At 36.1% G+C, this 20,568-nt stretch overlaps 1 protein-coding gene across 16 annotated transcripts in view; it reads right to left on the reverse strand.

Annotated features, from left to right (window-relative positions):
- Positions 1–20,568, reverse strand: part of SLMAP (sarcolemma associated protein) — a 79,912-nt gene that overhangs the window by 19,770 nt on the left and 39,574 nt on the right. For 7 of the 16 annotated variants that reach the window (XM_054387557.1, XM_054387549.1, XM_054387548.1 and 4 more), the window contains 12 exons: positions 20,087–20,159; positions 18,716–18,752; positions 17,856–17,918; positions 16,295–16,390; positions 15,951–16,022; positions 14,975–15,115; positions 12,312–12,449; positions 10,925–11,093; positions 10,789–10,839; positions 10,204–10,254; positions 6,766–6,828; positions 2,430–2,486 (listed from right to left, as the gene is read on the reverse strand). In XM_054387557.1, coding sequence (XP_054243532.1) covers positions 2,430–2,486; positions 6,766–6,828; positions 10,204–10,254; positions 10,789–10,839; positions 10,925–11,093; positions 12,312–12,449; positions 14,975–15,115; positions 15,951–16,022; positions 16,295–16,390; positions 17,856–17,918; positions 18,716–18,752; positions 20,087–20,159 — 1,011 coding nt within the window. The remainder of the gene's footprint in view (positions 1–2,429; positions 2,487–6,765; positions 6,829–10,203; positions 10,255–10,788; positions 10,840–10,924; positions 11,094–12,311; positions 12,450–14,974; positions 15,116–15,950; positions 16,023–16,294; positions 16,391–17,855; positions 17,919–18,715; positions 18,753–20,086; positions 20,160–20,568) is intronic. The other 9 variants (XM_054387563.1, XM_054387556.1, XM_054387553.1 and 6 more) reach the window with 8 other exon arrangements.

A 20,568-nucleotide genomic window follows, 5' to 3' on the forward strand; every position in this document is an offset into this window, starting at 1 on the left:
TGATTAACAGAGGTTTCCTCGGAGTCTCAAGTTTCAGCCAGAAAGATACACATATAATAAAATAGTATAATAAAAATAAAATCTAAAAATACATCATTACAACACTTCCAGTATACTGACTTCAATTCTACCATACATGCAGGAAAGCACAGCGAACAAGCAATTTCTTCACACATAGATGCTGTAGATGCAAACAACTATCAGGATGCAGGAAGACAAGTGAGGAGCAATAAGTAAATCAAGTATGTTAGAGCAATAGGGTTAGCATACACAAATATGCAACACAAATATGCAAAAAGCAAAGGAGTAATGAGAAAGCTTGTGTGCATTGCCATTTTTCAAACAAGAGGACAGAACTAAAAGCCCCCAGAATGAAAGTGGAAGCTGAAGACAACCTGTAGACCTACACAGTAAAATTGGCAAGATTACAAAACACAGAAAGGTTAATAATAATAAAACAAAAACAATATTTGCTTCACCTAACATGAAATGTCTTCTATTTCTCTCTGCTAGAGGAACGTCCATTGTACATAAGACAGAAGGTGGCAAGCACAAAACAAACATCTTGATCAAGAGCCCGACTCGTCCTATCCTGAAGTGACTGAATCACTGGGGTTAAGAAAAGGAAATCATCTGTACCCTTAAAGCACATTAGGGGTTTGGACCTGGCAGCTACTTCAAATATATCTTTCATGCCTTCAGCAGATTTCAAAGCTCATGACTGGAATAGATAAAACTTGATGTTTGGGAGCAGTTCTTTGCTAAAACCAAAAGGGCACTTTCCTATTTATAGGAATAAATTTTTAACTAATATCTAAAGACATTAGAACACAAAGCATTTTACAAATATCATACAGAATCAAGTCCACAAGACTGTCATTAAAACTGCAATAATCAAACAACCAAGTAATACATTCACTTTAAAGTATTAAGAAAAGTATATCCCAAAAGCCTCACCCATGTCGTTCATATTAGTGGCCAATCCAGAAGCACTAAGCTGAGCAGTGTGTGTATCCAGCTACCTTTACCATATCTGGTCATAGATGGAAACACAGCTTTCTTGCTCTGTGCAAAACGGGAGGAACAGTGCAAGTTCCAACCGCTGAATTAATTCTCTCTCCCCCCAGCTCCCTCCCCTACTCCCCACCCACCCACTCTCGGGTACACCAGTTTCTTCCCCTTCTATCCTCCTCCCCCTGAAAAAAGGAACAAGATTAGGCGCCAGAGGAAAGATGCATCAGTGTCTACAACTGAAAAAGCAGAAATCAAAAAGAGAAATTATTTAGAAACCTACTTCCCATTCTTGAACTAGAGTCATAAGCACAAAACTCTTTCCTGTACTATATTATTTCACAGCAGTTGTTGCTATTTTCCGTAATAAAACTGAGTGGAATAAATATAGCCAAAATGATGAAGTATATTGAAATGTGTTGACATCATACTTACTTGATGAGTTAGAATATATTAACAGACACTAAAAATAGCTCACTGCTGTGAAGGATAACTGGCATGCAAGTGTTACATTACAGTTATTGTATGCATTCTTTTGCCAAATATGGCATGCTGTCTATAGGTTATTCACATACAGAAACAACTTAAAAGGTGCAAATTCACACATTAAGAGAAGATAAATCGTAAGTCTCTAGAATACCAGAACTTTTAACAAGCCAACATTTATTCAACATAGTAACACTTTCCAGAAGGACAGAGCATACAGAAAGGAGTTAGTATGTCTAGACACTAATGCAAAGCTACAGAAGTGGAGTCAGCCTGCAGTCCAAACAATCTTACATTATTAGACACATAGGAAATACTCATCTAACACTTTGCAGCACTCCTGATTGTGGTACTGCAAGATAAGGATAACTGCTCCTTAACCAGAGAAATCTTTTCTAACTAGCTCCTTTTCTAGTCTTGTTTCATGCATAAGAGTTAGAAATGCACATACACACTGCACTCAGCAAAAGCACGTTTAAGAGGTTCATGTTTTAAGTGTGTAAATTCGAAAAAAGTCAAAATACACTTCTATTGAGAAGTTAAAATTTAGTCCTGTAACAAAACCAAAACCTGTTTGAAATTTATGCAGACAGTAAAGATTTAATTCCATTTACAAAAGTTATCATATTTTAGGTTTTTTTTTAAACACACATTTTAAAAAAATGTATATTCATGTTAATGACATTCATTCAGGCAAAGCTGAGACTAGTATTTCATGCAGTTGATCTTAAAAAATTGTTTCCTTTAAACCTTTTCACCCTACAATAGTATATGGAACAGAGTTCAGTAAACAATATTCCTCCTCTTCATTGATTTTTTCCTTAAGTGAATATTCAACAAAACTGAAGCTGCTAGTTTAAAGACAGACCATGCACTGAAGTGACACAAAAAACATGCTTCAAAAACAGTTAAATAAAATCCAGAAGTCTAACCTTTCAAAAGCTTTGTTTCTTCCACTTTGGTTAGATGTCCTTCATCTATGATCTTGTCTGCCAAACGAAATAAGTGTTACTTTCCAAGCTCAAGTTAAGCAAGCTTTTCCCTGCACACATCTATGTAGACTACATTCCATGACCAAATTAAAAGCTGATAATATTACTTCCTACTCAGCGTTGAACAAAAACTTTATTCTGGCATGGAATAATGAAACAGAGCACACAAGCCTACTGGAATTTTGTGATAAAGTGCTTAATTATTTCTTCTGCAATTTATTAACTTATTAATGCTTCACTTCACCAATGGGAAGTCAGCAAAATTAAGTTTTATGAATTAAAAAAAAAATCTAGCTGGGAACAACAAATTATTAATACGTTCCTGAAGTTACAAAAAAAATTAATTAAAAGAGCTGGTTGCCTGAAATAGATATCCACTCAATACAGCAGAAATCTAGAAACATGCCACAGTAAAACAGCAACTGAGATTCCACCTCCACATCACAATTGCTTTAGCAGTGCCTATGAAAAGTACACAGAAATAACATTTCTTAGCTTGACTTGTCAGAAATCCACACAAACTTGCAGAAAATTCCACATGCATCACCCAGGTTTACAACAGCTGAATTTATACATAGCACAGACAGGGAGGTGTATTCATATGTGTCAGGTGCATAAAAACCTAAAACACAGAATTTGAGACTAGATTGCTAACTTCATCCTAACTCCAGCTAGGACATGAAGGCAAGCAGTAAGACCAAGAAAAGAAGAAGTTTGGATTAATCAAAGACACTAAAAGAACTACTGAACCAGAAATTAGTAAATTTCTTTTCCAGGTTTCATTATTTCAAATCATTTAGGAACTGGCCAGCGACACCAAAATGCAAAATTATCTAATGTCATGTATCTTACAGATCAAATCATCACTTCCATAGCAGTGCATATTGCAGTTTAGACAATGGTGAAAGCTATTAACACCCACTGAAACCCCAGGCTTGAAACTGCCTCTGCCTCCACTCTGTGCTCTCCCTGCTGCATCCCTGATAACGAAGCAGCAACCTGAGTTTGTTGGTTATGTCATGTGCTACTAACAGGTAACTGAGACAAGGGAGTCTGAACAAACAGCACATACAGGAGAGTTCAGAAGGTGAATGACTGAGTATTTTTCAAATTTTAAAACAAAATTAATGAGCATTTCCAGCTTTAAGTAGCTCTGAAGATTAGAAGTCTCTGTACTGCTCAAATGGCATGTTGCTGGAACCATGACAACTTAAGTAAGGGCAGAGGCAGGACGAGATTTGCAGAGAGATCTCTTTCAACCCTACATAGACGACAAATTTCAGCCACAAATCATCTAAGGTCTGAAAAGCAGTATGCACGGTCAAATCTTACTCTGTCCCCTTTCTCCTCCCACAGCCAGACAAATCAATCTAAAAGAGACATTTCCTCTACCTGCTTTTCTCTGCAAGTATAGTTGTGCATTCCTATAACATTTTGCAAATACCACTTCAGAAACACACTAAACAGCACTGGATTTTCAAGTCTCACGCAACCATAGGAGATTACTCATCATCCAAGTTCAGAACAGTTTCAAGTTCATCAGAGCTGGAGACAGTCACTGTGCCTAGACCAAGGCAGGCACTGGGGGGAATCAAGTTACTGCAGCCACAAGTGAAGAATTACTGAGTGCTATTATAAGCCCTCTTCTGTTTAACAAACAAACAAACAATTTAAAAAACCAGAACAAAGTCTCCTAATGTGATTACTCCAGGACTCAGCTCAGGCTGGAAGGGTGGTAGGAAAGGCAGTAAGAAATCAGCAGAGGAATCCTGACCATGTCTGAAAAAACTGGCTAAATGTAAAAAACATATACTCAAAGTACCTATCAATTGCTTGATCTGAAGGGGTAACACCTCATCTGTGCTGGACTTTTAGCTTAAAATAGGCTTCTATAATCTGCTTACAGAAGAAAACTTATCATTATGAAATGATGGATCTTGGGAGTTCTCACAATTCAGCTACAGTTAAAACCAGAATAATTTTAGTACAAAACAAAGAAAGTATTCTTCTTGACCCAGATGTTTTTCCAAACTAAAGCCTTTGCAGCAGCTCTTTACACTTTTAAGAATTCTCAATTCCTGACTAAAAAAACCCTGCAGACTTAAATTTTTCTCTTTTCCAGGGTGGCTAACTGTTTTCCAATGTTCATTGTGAATGTGTACATCTGCATATGTACAACAGCTTTCTTCTTAACACTATTTCTTCAGCAAAGAATTTCATCAGTAACACACAAGTCCCCTTGCCCAGTGACCCAAAGCTTGTACAGTCAGTGTTTTTTTGCTTGGTGGCTGACATCTCTCTTAATTACACAAGTAAGCATTCTCTGTTCTAAGAATGCTAGCATTAGTGTATTTCAAAGCCAACAAAATATAGTTTGTTTCAGCATGCTTGTGTATATTTAGATTATGAACACAAAATTGGAAGTCGGTGTCGCTGAACTGTGTAGAATCTATTTGGCATTGTTACTAAGTCACTGAAAATGGCAGAATCCAGACAACAATCTCAAAGTAAAAGCAAATGTACCTATATCATTAAAACTTCCTTTTTTATTTTCAGTTCTCTGCATCTTTTCACATTACTATGTCAGAAAACTTTATAAGCTTGGTTTCATTTTATTCAATCCACATTTGCCTTGAAACAAGATGTATATATTTTTGGCTAAAAATACAAATTAGGGTGAGGATCCTAGCTTTAATTGTTGGCACAAATAATGTTTCTCTTTCATGCTATCTGGTCACTACTTAACAGAAAGCAAAGAGTTATTGATACATTATCATAACTAATTTTTACTGAAGCATCTAGTTTGAAGTTAACCCTTCAATTCCTCTTTAAGAACAGTCTATGTTACTTTTTGATGATGAATACAGTTCAAAGGCACCTTTCCTTTAGGTTCTTAGGCATTTCCTATTTAAAAACTCCCTTTTAGATTTATGTTGCCTATCATTATGTGTAATACAATAGCTGAGATCTGTTAACATTACAATGACTACTGAAGATAGCTCCAAAAATCTTTTTTTCTATTGAATTAGTCCTTGAAGGAGACCAGTTTTGAAGACAAAATGAAACCTAGCCCTCAACACACAAAATTAAAATAATCTGAAAAAAATTTAAAAATTGATACTAAGTAAAAATTGATACTAATTGATACTAAGTCTCTTCTTGATACTAAATTGATACTTTACTTGCCACCAGGAAGTCATAAATTTATGGACAAGTTCAAAAAAGCCATTCAATCCATCCAAAAGCTACCCCATTTTGGATGAATTGGGAAAAAAAAACCAAACAAACTTACTAGAAGAAAAATTGACTTGCATTTAAAACCATAAATGCAAAAATCACAAAATTAAGAAAAATTAAAGACACAAATAAAGAAGAGTTAGACTGGAGTGAAAGACAGAAATTAGCAAGGCACCCAATCTCTTGTGTCTATACATCATCACTTTGGTGAAAATTCATATCGTGTATCATGATGTTTTGCTCTCCACATCGCTGGTTTTCACCAGTGAGCACTAAAAAAAAAAGTTATGAAGTGAGCAACAAGTGAGCTGCATGTAATGATCAGAAAGTAACAGACTTCCCAGATCATTCAGAGCAAGATTTCTACAGCTGCTGTAGATCATGACAGGTTACTGAATGATACTGTGTGCCATATCTGCCTTAAACATAAGTGCTGTTTTTAAAAACGCATCAAAGCTGGATTTTACCCAAGTTAAGCATTCCAGCTGCACTGCAATTCAGATTTTAGTGTCTTGTTGATTCTTCCCTACCAAAAAAAAAAAAAATCTAGCTTCAGTATCTTAAGAGGTCTCCATGCTCTCAATTAATAAACACCTTTGATCGCCTAGTATCTCTGTAGTAACTGCTCATAAAAATAGTGGATTGTTCAAAGCATCCCATATTCTTCCATGTGCTATCTTACATACTCTACTTCCATGAATTAAGCTGGTTTTCCTTAATTCTCTGCTTGTGCTTTCTCAATTTAAGTGCTTCATTCCCAGAACTATGGAATTGTGCACTTTCCCCACTGCACCAGCACAAGTCAGAACCTTCTCTTCTAGACAAAGTAGACAATGTGACCACGACTTTGCAAGAGCACAGATAGTCTCTTACTACACTACTGGCATCTGCTAGTATCACAATGTCACAATTCTATGCTTAGAAAATTTACACTCATACAGAAATATTAAACCATAGTGACAAATTCTGGGTTTTATCCACCTTTTCTGGTTTTTCTTGTTGTGTTTAAAGCAAATGTGATGAACACTCTTGTACTCACTCTGACATTCTATGAACTGATGAATAAAAGTGCAGTCCCCTCCACTCTTTGTAAGAAAGTGCTCTAGTAAAGAAAGAAACACTTCTTAAGTTCACATCTTCTTATCATTTTCAAAATGATGCAACAAAAAATGTGAAGGCTTTTTAGAATACTTGTGTAGTTACAGTGAAGTATTGAACTCTGAGTTTGTACGTAAACAGACAAGACAGAATTGAAATGATATCTGAGTGATATTAGAAAATAGATTACAGTTTTCAACTCATCAGAAGTACTTCAACAGCATTTTCAAAGGGTACTTTTAAATCCTAACATTTAATAGCAGTTCTTAAGCATAATAAAAAGCTCCTTTCCACAATAAAAGCTTTAAAAAAAAAAATCAACGTTTTTTTCTCAACAAAATTTACTAAGGAACAGTAATTAGAAGTCCAAATGCCATTTGGCATTTGCTGTATTGCTCTTTCAGGTTAGGTGGTGTCAAATGACTTGCACTAAATTTCTGTTAACAATTTTGCACTTTTGGCAAAACAATTAATACAAGAATGTGATTCTTAAATCACAATAAATTTAGAAAACATGAGATGATATATGAGTGAAACATGGAACTCCATAGCACTGATGCCTCTAGTTCTTGCTGTTGGTTAGCTTATAATCAGGCATGGATAACTGCAAATACTAAATCCAAGCCTTGAAGAATAAGGAACATATATTTAACTACCACTAATGTTTTTTATTAGTTAAAAGGGCATTTAATAAGTTTCTTTAATCTTCATGTTAATTCTTACATCCAATACACTCTTGAAATTAAAACATTTATAAGTGTTGCTAAGTATCTCCCTTTACTTTTTGAACAGAGTTTCACTGAGCAGAGACAATACATTTTAAAGGACAGTTCTACAGTAGAGATCCTAAAACTGGGCTAGATTCTCAGGTTTTCCCAAGTCCCATGTGACCTTGGCTGAGCTCCCAAATCCATCAGGATCTCTTCAGGTAAAAATGTGCTAACATATCCTTTCAGAAGGATCTCATACACACAAACAGGGGAAACCTTTTCTATATACCTTAAAGATTGTTTAGCATTCACACAAGAATTCCTGGCTTCCACCTTTAACTGTGAAGTGTTTTGCTCATGCAGAATACCTACAACCTCCTTCTATCGAAGTTACTGAATCTACATTATAAAGCCCAAATTCTTAGCTTTCCTAAAATAATGCAAGACTATTCAGAAAAACAAAACAAAACAAAAACCACAACCCAGTAACCACCTCCTGCTGCTTTAGAAAGAACAAAATCCAAGACCTGGCAGTGAAAATTACTGCCCATCTGTCATTATCCAAGGGCTAAAGGACAGGAAGATACGGAAAGGCACAAACTGTCATGGAGAACACAGGCCAGCAAGCTGTGAAACACCAGAGAAATGTGGATGGACACAGCATAGCAGAGATGTAGAAGAATGCGGTACAAGAGAATAATGGAAAAAGTACACTAAAATACAGAATAAATAAAATAGCGTGGTAGATGCACAACAGCAAAGTGACAGATTGTATAAACACACAGAAGGACAACTTCAATGAGCAGTTCTATGTTATCTATACTCATATAGATAAATTAATTGGCCAAGAGCTTCCTATAACTCCCAGATTTAAGCACAGGCTCTACTGTTACTCATAGAATGGAGGAATCTGTATTTCCCTGCAGCAATGCAGGTAACATTTTGACTCTTGTGCAAACCAAAATAAGGAAAAACCAGATTGCTGCCTCAACTTTTAACAAAGAAGTAACTAGCAGTGATAATAATGAATTCAATTTTGAAATGCTAGACAATTTTTAAACCCAGATTGACAAAAGGTAGCAGTATTTAAAACCTAATAAGATATTCCTACCATTAATATTTAAACAGTGAGGTGTTTTAAAAAATAATCTTTACCATATTTAATGTAATATTATCAAATATTTCTTTATAAAACAATACATATTTACACTCAAAGCTTGAAAGTTTTCACTAAGTGCTTTAATTTAGCTGTAGGAAACTTTTGTTCACAGCATTGGATGTTTTTCTAAGGTCTTTCAAAGTCTTTTTGTGGCTTCCATAAGTAGAATGAAGAACCACAATCTCTATAAAAAGCAAACCTGAGGTACTATAAAGAAGTTCTTTTTGAGGTTGGAAGAATTAAAGAAAAATTAAAAGCAAATGTATTTCTTAACTGTTTTCTCAAACACTAAGAGTATCACCAACCTGAAATTATGCATCAACAAGATGGATCATTCCATTTGAAAATTAAGCATGGCCATGCAGAGAACTAGGAAAAGACTTAAAGTCTCCTGCTTGCTAATCTCAGCGTGCACCACAGCTAAGTGCCTCAGACATTAAGGGATAACTAATACTTAGATTAAGGGGAGGGTTTTGTACAGCTCCTGTCAGTGTTCTCCCTTCTCCTGCTCTATATAAAAATCAGATGTGAGGTTATGCCATGATTAGTTTTGTTTTGCTATTAAAGGTCCTTAGTTAGAAGCTCTTAATTTGGACTTCAAAAAAAAAAAGTAAAAAGGTAAAAAGCTAAGAATTAGAGCATAGAGAGTCTCCTGTTTGAAACAAAATTGTTTACAGTGATTAGTTAAAATAATTTCTCTATATAGGTGCCCCAACCTTCCAGCTAATACTACCACCATTTCTCAGAGATTTCACTATCCAGCAGGCACAGCAAATGCTGAACAAGGGCACATCAACGCAAAATTTAATTTAAATGGATAAATATATCTTAGCCAAACGAACGAATGAATCAATTTTGTATCGTAACTGCAGTAATCTTTGCTAATCTTTGTGATGTATAGCACGTTCTTATCAGACATTTTTATTGTAAAAAATTTTAAATGTGTGTTATTTAAAATAGATTGCCCTAATTGGTCTTCAAAAAACCAAAAAATAAATCCTCAGTTAGTTCAATCTGTATTCATTCGTCCTTTAAAGGCACTCCTGCATTTTAAAAAGTTCGTTCCTGCTGTTTATCCATTTCATAAACTCACATTTTTTATACTTCAGAGTTGAGAGGAAAAACCAGTTTTGCTGACTTCACTTACCATACCAAATTTACTAGAAAAATGGTGTATATCTGTGTAGTAAAGAACAACAAAAATTGAGAGGGGAAAAGAGTCAATGAGTTTTCCACTTCCTTGTGTCACGAGCCTGATACCATTCAGTAGATTCCTACTATTTCCAGTGAGAGCCCGTCAAAAATGAGCAAAATACCAAAAAGTCCAAGTTGGTTATGTTTTACAGAACTTGAAGACACCTAAGCAAAAAATGCTGGTCAGAGAAGTGGACAAATTCAATTCCAACTTTTTTAAGAGAATACTATTCATGTAAAACTTTAAAGAACGTTTTGATTTTGTTCAACTTCAAACATCAGCCATAAGATAAAAGGTAGCCTTAAGATACACTACCTTTCTCTGTGCTCCCATTAATTTTAGGTATGAAGTCGTCAACTTGTATGCCTAGGATTAAGAAAGGGTATTATTTCTGGAACCAAGCAAAATGTTTGGGGTTTTGTTTCTTTACAAATACAGCACTGTGAAATACATCAGGGCATTCGTTCTACCTCCTCCTAAGTATCTAATCTAATCAAACAAAATGCATAATTTAATGTGTTTTCCTGCAGTACAGATCATGTCCCTGTTTGTTCAGACGAATAAGAGTTTACTATCATTCAAGGAATTACCACCTATTACATATATAAATATTTGAAATCCATATGCGTAAAAACCTTCAAAATCTTGCAGTTCAGAGGACGCAAAGGGAACTCTAAATTGAGCAATGACCCAGAAGTCTGCACAGTCACAACAGCAGTGCCCTCTACTGGCATTCAGTTCTGTTGTGGTTGGTAAGGGACACCAAGAAGAATGCACTACCGGGTTAACTGCAGGGCATAAATCTTTGTCAAACACCTAGACTATGAGATTATTATAAAAAAAGTAATTGAACAGAAAAATCTGGAAACCAGCTTGAAACAAGAAACCAATCACACCTACCTAAGCTGTTGTGTTCTTTAAGAGTTTTCTCTTGAAGATGTTCTAACCGTACTGTAAACAGAAGTCCAAGAAAAAGATATTTCACAGATAAAAAGAAAAACAAATAATCAAAGTTTCTTCCCCACTAGTGACTAACCTTGTAAAGCAGTGAGGCGCTCATTGGTGAAGTCATTATCAGCCTGCAAGGCTTCTATTTTTGCCTGAAGCTCTTGCTCTCTCTCTTCCATTTCATCTATTTTATGCTGCAATTCCTTTTTCTCTGTCAGTCCTTTCTGTTGGATTTCTTCTTGTCTTCCTTCTGCAACCTGTTCAAAGACAATTAAATGAATCATGCAACAAATCAGAATTAACATGCTAAGGAACAGACTTGATTTTTTTTTTTAAATAACTAAATACACATAAGTAACTCTTTGTTAGTAGGATGAACAAAACAGAAGCAATGCCATGAACATTTTCTACTGTTATTTTTCTGTTAATTTCATTTCAAGCACAATACCAGAGAAAGAATGTCAAAACATTTAACTTTTCATATGAGGAACCTAAACGTTACAGGAACAGTACAACAGCCCAAGGACTACAAAACACCCAAAGTCTTCCAGCATTTCAGTTCAATCAAAACCCAAGAGTCCTTCTGAACTGAATGAACATAGCACAGACCAACTTGACTGGAAGCCACATCTTGCTGGATTTCATTGTATCTCTAAGACTTTCCTCCCTCAAAACTCAGTAATGAGTTTTAATATTGATCCCTCTGTGTATACACAATATCATCAGTGATTAACTGATAATTAGGAAAGCAATTGCCTTAAGATGAACAATTTAACATTTTAATTTGGAAAGAAAATTACTCTGAGGTGCTGATATAGGACTCCGAGAATCTAAGTTCAAATTCCAATATTTACCTAAGACAAACAGAACTGACTCAGGTCTACAAAAACTACTGCCTTCCAGAACTATTTCTCTAGATTGGAAAGAGGTTTTCTCATATGATTATTTTGTTCTTAAGCATCAAAGATCTTTAAATATATTCAGATCTTTTGTTTAGTAACAAATCTGACAGCACATTCCTCCCCGCTGGAAGTTACTACTGCTACTATGTGGTAGTCTAGTTATACTTGTAACTGCACACAAAGGCACCATGAAATGCAAATTTACTCCTAATTGCAGTTTTCATTCCCATTAACTGTAAGATATTTAGGTCAAACATTATTTGTTTACTTAAAAGCACCTGAATACAAAGTTTCCTACCATACATCATTTTATATTGTATTGGAAGACCAAAAGTACAACAACTTTGGCAGTGAACTAAAACAGAACCTCTTTAGCAATTTACTTCACTGGTAACAGTTTCAAGTATATTAAATGTAAATCAAAAGAACATGTAAAAGATGATATGCATCTTTCTTTCACTAACCTGTTTTAAAAGTTCCTTACATTTTGATTGCTTCATTATAAATTAAATTCTACTTATTTGTCCCACGCATTATAGTACTGTCATAAGGCAGATGAAGTTCCGTCATTACCTTTAGCTTGTCAGAAAGATCTTTAATTTCATTTACAGCTCCATTGTACTTATTAGCTAATTCTCTTAATTCTTCCTGAGTCCTCTCATTCATTTCTTTCAGGTGAGTACATTCATCTTCTGTATTACTTAAACTCCGCTGTAAAACAGAATTATTATGAAATAAATAAGAGAGTAATCTAATTAACACTGAACCTGATCTAATTTTTTTTAAACAAAATATGTAGCTAATCATATTTAACTGCCTTGATACTAACCATTAAAGCTAAACAAACAGATCATGTCCTGGCCAAAACAGAACCTACACAAATCTCTGTAAGGTTGTATATAAAGAACAGATTATATGATGTGGTGGTTTGGCCCTGGCTGGGTGCCAAATGCACCCCCAAAGCCACTCTATCACTCCACTCCTTAGATGGACAGGGGAGAGAGGAGAAAACAACAAAAAGTCCACAATAAGATAGAAACAAAAGCAAAGGCCACACGCAGAAGAAAAAGATGGATGTTATTTACTTCCCATCAAGCCAGACAGTGTTTTTGGTCACTCCCAGGAAGCAGGGCTCTAATACACGTAGCAGTTGCTCTGGAGGACGGACACCATCAACCAATGTTCCCCCACTTCCTTCTTTCACTTGGTTTATACATCTGAGCTGCCATCAGATGGCATGGAATATCCCTTTGGTCAGTTTGGATGACCTGGCCTGGCTGTGTCCCCTCCCAAGTTCTTGCCCACCCCTCAGTGTACTCTTGGGGCAGAGAAATTTTGGAAAAGCACAGCCTTGGTGCTTGGTTCAGCAGTAGCCAAAACACTGGTGTGCTAACAACCCAGCTACAGCACTGCAAAACAGCTCTAGAAAGATGCTCTGGAGAGAATTAATTCCAGCTCAGCTTTAACCCAATACATGTCAAAATATATTGCCTTCTTGCATGTTGTAAGAATGGATTTCACGAACATAAACACTACAACCAGGACCCCTCAAAACTTGGACTAAGTCAGGCCAACATCTTAGCAGGAGTTTAAGGTGGCCTGCTCCATGATATTACTAAGTTACTGAGCCTGTACAATGGAATGTAGTTTCCATGAACATGCAGAGGCAAGTTCTACAGGAAGGGGCCTATATAGTAACAGGGGTATTGAGTCATTCCTGTTACCTAGTGGATGCCAAAATACTGGATTGTTCCACTGTCCCAGCTCATTCCTTCAGAATGAGAATCATAATTGCTTTCAACAGGGATTGATGCCCCTTAGGCAAGCTTTGCTCATTCTAATTTTGTTATAATACAAAAGCACACTTCCTGGTTGAAAGCTACCCACCTCCAAGGTGTACCACAACTCAGACACTCCTTGGATATGCCTGGAGGCCTTGCTCATGAGAGGAGGAGATTGGTCAGGTGTTACTGACTCTAAAAGAGGCCACCCTAGCAACAAGTCTTTGGAAAAAGTTTTCCCCACCAGGATTAAGAAAGGATCAGAAGGACCAGCAGGACTGGACCCAGTACCAGAGAGATGTCTTTGGATCCTCGCACTGATGGTAGCTATAGGCCTCTTTCTCTTTTCTCTCTTCGCTTGGCTTTACTTGACCTTTCTCCTCTCACTTTTTCCCACCTATCGCACACCACCTTATGGACAAACAATGAAGTTCTATTGTTGATTGAAGCAAACGCCTGCTGGTGTGGTCACCTGAGTTTTTACACTTTGAGATGACAGCAGACCAACCATGATGAGTCCACTGAGTGGACCGTGACACGTGTAAAAGTAACCCAAACAAAAAAACCCCACAGTACATGATATAATTAATTGTGATTGATAGGAACAATGAACTGAAGCGTGTGATCCATTTTCCCCATTCTTCCTCATTTTATGCTAAACTGTGAATGTTTTATAACATTTTGTAGTTCAATGTTATCAATAGATATAATCATATCTTTCGTGCAGCAAAAGACTTAACACATTATAAAAGCCAAATGGCTCCAAGAAAGAGTTCTAAATCTTTTCTGTACTCCATAATGTTGAAAGGCATCTAAACTAAGATCTCCTTACTGAAAAAGCAGCTGGGTCTTCAGGAAGCAGGGAATCAGTTGGCGACAGCAGTGCAACTAAATGGTGGGGAGAGTTTCCTCCTCATAGCTCAAGACTTGTTTCTTTACTCAATTTTTTTTCTTAAAACTCTGACTTAGTTCTCCAGCATTGAAGCAGAACAAAACACCTTCAAACAAAAGTGCTTTTAAAACTACATTATATAATAATTATTAAAAGATGACTTTCAACCAGAAGCCAATGAATCTTCTGTGTGGAGACAAGTATGTGGCAGGATGCACTCAAGCAAAGCTGTTACATTAGTATTGCTCCTCCAAGAGAAAAGAACAAAAAGTAGAACAAATAGGTGGAAGATTCTTTTCTTAGCATATGATTGGAAAGCAGAATAAAGTCAGAAGTTAACATAAAACTCCAACAATTAACAAAGCCATCAAGAACCATTACAATATAAAAAGGTACATTTAACTGAAATCTCACAAGATTATTTATTAGACCTCTATATGCACTGCATCCTCTAAACAGCATGAAGAGGGCAGAGATTGTCTGCACTTAATTTTAAGGCAATAAACCAGTAACAGTGTTATAACCATTTCAGCATTTCCAGATTAGGTATGAAAGCTCAATACCTCCACTTCAGACAGTTTTCTGACCACTTCAATTTTCTCCTGAAGGACCCGCCTCAGGGACTCTTTGGCTGTTGTCTCATAATTGTGTTTGTCTTCTTGTAATGCTATAAGTTCTTTTCGTATACTGTCTTCTGTTTGATTCTGTATGTGTAAGATAAGTCAGATACAAAATCAGAATGTAGATTAGTGTTTTGCTGATTAAAAGCATTAGATGGTGATAAGGCCTGTTCTACTCTAAAATGTTTAGCAATTTCTGATAGATGGGAAAATGGTATTGTCATATCAGTGATCAAAGACACACTTGGGTATAAACCAGTTAATTTTTGCAGTGTATCTATGACAGCACACATTCAACAATTACCTTTGTCCACAGGAAAACAATGAGGGATTTTTGGACACTGCTAAGGCAATGTCAAGTCTAGGAGACCTATAACCTGACAAACCAGAAACCTATGAGGTGACATCTGAAAGACCTCACAAAGGACCTGCAAAAAAAGTTCTTAAAATGTAAGTAGCTGAGAGGAATTGACAATAAAAATTCATGGAAGGCTGAAGGTGGTCTAAACAACAATCAAGTCAGGGCATATTTGTTACTCTGAATCCATCAGACAGCACATTGATAATGTATTCTTCTCACATCCCTATTTGGAAAGAATCATCCATAGGAAACAGGACAGAATGGCTGCCTCTCATGAATGATAGAGATTCTTTTTCTGCACTTCATTACATACATTTATATGCATATGCAAAAGAAGGGCTAAAAAATGCTGAAAAATAGCTGTTTATCCAGACTTACAATAATTCAATTAAATACAGAAGAGATCTACGGTTTTCATGCTATTTGATTATCAAAACTGTGGAGACTCATTTCACGAAGTCTGTTCCAATTGTTTCCCTACAAGTAGCTGATTTCAAACCACTTTGAAAAAGCTATCTTTCAGCATCCTTAGCATTCAGCTTTAAGTGACTTACTTACCTTTGAACATGCCTGTAATTGATTTCCCATAACCTCTAATCTTGATAGCAGCCTGTCTTCATCTATTAAAGCCTAGCAGAAAAGAAGCATCACCTTAGTATTAACATGTGCTTTATGTAGTACCAGTAGAGTTATATTTGAAAGACTACTACTATTAGTTACTTGAAATTGGTACACACTCACTAAATTTATTAAACATTACCTTTTCTGCAATTTATGAGAACTGCCATAAGCTTTTTATTTTTTCTGCTGCTTTTCCTCCCTCATTGTTTATAAATTAATAGCTGAAGTTTATATGCCGCTGCTTATTTCAGCCCATAAAGGAAAAGGATGCCTGCAGATACCTGCCAACTAGTATCTGAAGCCTCCTGTGTGACAGCAAGTAGTCGCTGAAGGGTTGCCAGCTTCTGCTCCAACATTTGTTCTCTATGTAAGGCTTCCTATGAAGACAGCAGAACACCAGTCAGTTCAGTCAGGACTCAGTAAAACAGAAACAACAGAAGAAAGATCAAAATATGATAAAAAAAAAGAAGCGTGAGTAGCAAACATTGTCACATATTCCAAACTAAAGAAGTTCATCCCATTTTATCAATTCACACATTTATCTGGATATTTTAATTAGAAAACATTATCCTATTCAGACTCCTGAAAAGCTTAATTCTTCATGCATATGTTGCACATGACGAATACACATTGTAACAAGTTATTCTTTCCAGGACTCAAAACCACTGTCAATTATTTGAGTAATAAAACTAAAACCTAAAAGGCAGTTTGGCCTTGCAATACGCTGTTCATCATCAAAGCGGGTCACAGAAATAAAAATGCCAAGCAAGAAATACTCTTGTTTAATTTTTGGTTTACGACAGCGTAATGGTTTAGTGCAAGGGCTAACCTGCCTGCTTCCCCCAACAGTATGATAGAAGACCATCTTCCATCAACAGTTTCAGGACACAGAATGAACAGATCGGTGAGCAAGTATGTATTTGGCCTCTCAGCATCTGCCTGAGCTGCTTCCTGTTATGTCAGCATATAGATACTTATTTTCTGTCTCAAAAACCTCACCACTGATGTAAATAAATAAAAATTGCCATTACCAAACACAAACAGGCACTATACATATACAGGAACTATACTTAAATTAAACCTAGATAATTTACCAGTAAGAATGTTTTCCAGAAAGTTCATTTTATGATCCTTTCTAAAGAGTTTATTTATATCCATTAGCACACATATTAATGCGTTGCCATTTTGCAGTCTCTTTTGTGACACATCTTAGGGGGGGGAAATTAAAATTACAGTTATTAAGCTGACACAGGAGCAGACACCGAGAAGGTGGAGAAGCCAAAGAGGAAAAATAGCTGCCAGCCAGCACTGTCCCACTCCTTTGCACTTCCCAATAGATACAGGGGCAGAAGTATTCACACCACCAGATTATATTCACAGAAGCAAACTAGCTCTTGACATGTGAAATGACATCTTGTTTTGCTTTTCTTTTTTTCTACAAAATCTGCTCATCAAGTACACAGTAAATCCACAGCAATGGATGACAGAAATACTGTGAGGGAAAGAAAATTAGTGGGGCAGTGAGGGAGGAGAGGAGAATGACCAAGCAAAGCAGGTATATAGCATTCAAGGGAGCTTCCTATAAAACAGGCAGCTCCCATGTTTCCTTTAAAAAAATTCTAATTTATACTGCTCATGCAAAGCCCCAAAAGTTAACATAGAACTATACTACATCCACTTACAAAATGCTTTGCATTATTTTGCTATGGAAAAGGCAGTTAAAAGCTTATCATGTTCCCATTTACAAAGTGCAAGCCAAACAAAGACAGAGACCATAAGATTTGTGCTTTGAACAAAGATTAAATATTTACCTAAACAAAACATTATCAAGAGAAAACCCACCTGTAGGTATTGTGAAAGCTGAAACAATTCCTGAGAATACATACTGGGAGAGTTAGCAGCAACCTGAAAAGTAAGAATTTAAGAATGAAAATCAGCTTTAAAAAAAAAAAAAAAAAAAATCAGTCCGTGAATTTCTCAGGCTGCTGATTCCACAAATAAGTTTCCTTAGTTTCTCTAAATTTTGTTTCTTGCATTCACAAGTCCGATTCAAACCTACTTACACTAATCCTTTTTATTGGTTAGAGAGAAAACTAATTCCTGATCCCTTCTCTGAAGAGTGCGTCTCTTAACAGATTTTCTGCAAGTCCCCTCCATTGTCAAAACTGAGTTTAAAGACCACACCAGATGCTACTGGCTCTATGAGTCTGCAGTGAGCAACTCTGGTTACACAGGAGAAGCAGAGAGGTCTGGTCTCAATCTTATTCCAGAACATGCCAGAGCACTTTCCACTCCATGCAGTGCAGCATGTTCTCCATGAAAAACAGGATACAATGACAACAGAGCTCATCCAAACACCAAATCATTAGCCACTGTCAGGTTCCACAAGCATCAAATTACCCACTACCCAAGTCCTGCTAGTCAATCTGTAATTTAACCACAGAAATGTAACCATCTTAACATGAATTTTTTGTAAGGCCACGTTTCAGGTGCCACACTATATGACACCAAGCTACCTTATAATATATACTGCAATCCTGCGGTATCTGCCCTACCTTAAGTGTCACTCAAAATATTCAAGTAGGCAAAAAAAGGCTGTGGAAAACACGGCTAAATGTTACAAAGGAGGAGAAGAGATGAAGTCCAGATACAAGTCAGAAAACAGCACATGGCTGATAAAACCCAGCAAATTACTGAATTACCTTGTCAACAGGACTTGGTAATGGAGCATGGATAACACTAGGAAAAAAAAAATTAAAAAGTGAACACAAAGTACAGAAAAGCAGTTAAAAAATCCAGAAGATCCCCAGTACTGTGCATTGAAATACAATACTTAGTCTTTTTAATTTCTCAGATAGAAATGAAGAGCTAACATGCAAACCCAGCTAATTCTATGTTAAGTGACATTTTCAAATTACAGAACTACTCTCAAATTACAAATCCAAGGTCTATTCTAAAAACTCTCTTCACCAACTTATTTCAGTAGTTACACAGTATTTGATTTTTGTAAAACTGATTTAAGATTTAAACCAATTCCACGCACAAACCAATAAATATGAAAAGACAGTGGATATACTACTCTCATTTACAAATTCAAAGAAATTGAGTGAAACAGTATTTGATACCTTACAGAACTTTGTACACTTTCACTACAGCAAATGTTAGACTTGCACAATTTCTTCAGAACTGAAAATTTAACACTACACTTCTATGTCTTATTAGGACATGCAATTACATGGAAAAATTCCCGTACTAATTTATTTTTATTTTTCCCAGAAGCAAAGACACCCTTAAGCTTCAGGCAAATATTTCTCAATATTAATGATAAAAAAAATTTCAAATAATCTGTCCAAAACATACAATTGCTGAGAATGAAAGATGATTAAAATAACATCACATGTAATTGGCACTCAGGTACTGTAAACAAAACATACTGCTTTTCAAAATTCTATTCAAGATGTGTACATAAGCACAGAAAACCCTTTCAACACATTGATCTGAGTTTCCAAATACTGTTCCATCCAACATATTGCCTCAATTTTCTTTGTGACACCAAACAACTGTACCACAGGGACACGTTACTGTATTACTTATCTGAAGAACACAAAAGTGTTATGTGTACACACACACACACAGACATTAACTTCACTTCAGTAGAGTTTGTGTGCATTTAAGAGCAAAAATAACAATACCAGATAAAAATAAATGGAAGGAGAATTCACTCATTTCCTACATTCCTAACACCCACTCCAGTACACTAAACCACTGCCATTCAGAAAAGGCCAACTTGGCAAGAACTTTATTCTTGTATAGAACATTTTTATTCCTTTATAGTTGTCTTAATTTCTAGAATTGACAAACAAGTAAGACTTCTTTCTCAATGCCTGCAGAAGAATCATTCTCTATTACTTCCTACTCATGATCACAGGAAAATAAACTGTTCCTATGCTGACGTTAGCCACAATATCCCTCAAATTAAACTGTTCCTATGCTGGTGTTGAATGTCATATCCCTCAAACCCTCATTATATTGTAGTTTAATTTTGCCAGACATGAACAGATACTTATTCTTACTCTGATCGTAATCGAGCTTCCATTCCATCTGGAAGAAACAGCTTGATTGTGGAGACTATACATCCATGGGTAACTGAAAAGAAACAAATATTAACTCATCATCCTTCATTACTACTTAATTATAAATTCAATGGTTAATGTTATAGTAACCAAGCAAACTATCATAAGAAACTCTGAGGCAATTAAACAGGAGGAGGCATTCATGCCTTCAAGCACCAGTGCCTTGGTCTGCTTTCTCAGACCTACTCCAGACAGGAAACTTTAACATAAGAGACCTGAAGAAGCTATTGTATACTTAGCCCTGGCTGTGAAGCACCTCCAGGTCCAGTTCTTCCACATGCAGCAATATTTGCAAGTAGTCTTTACTGAAGCAAGTTCGAAAAGTTATCTGCATGTTTTGATCATACAGTGAGGGAAAAGGAGTGCATCTTACCTGTAATAACAGGAATGCACAACTACAAAGAAAAGAGTAAGCTACCATT

Source organism: Indicator indicator, chromosome 15 (genome assembly GCF_027791375.1).
Source record: "Indicator indicator isolate 239-I01 chromosome 15, UM_Iind_1.1, whole genome shotgun sequence".
Classification (NCBI taxonomy): domain Eukaryota; kingdom Metazoa; phylum Chordata; class Aves; order Piciformes; family Indicatoridae; genus Indicator; species Indicator indicator.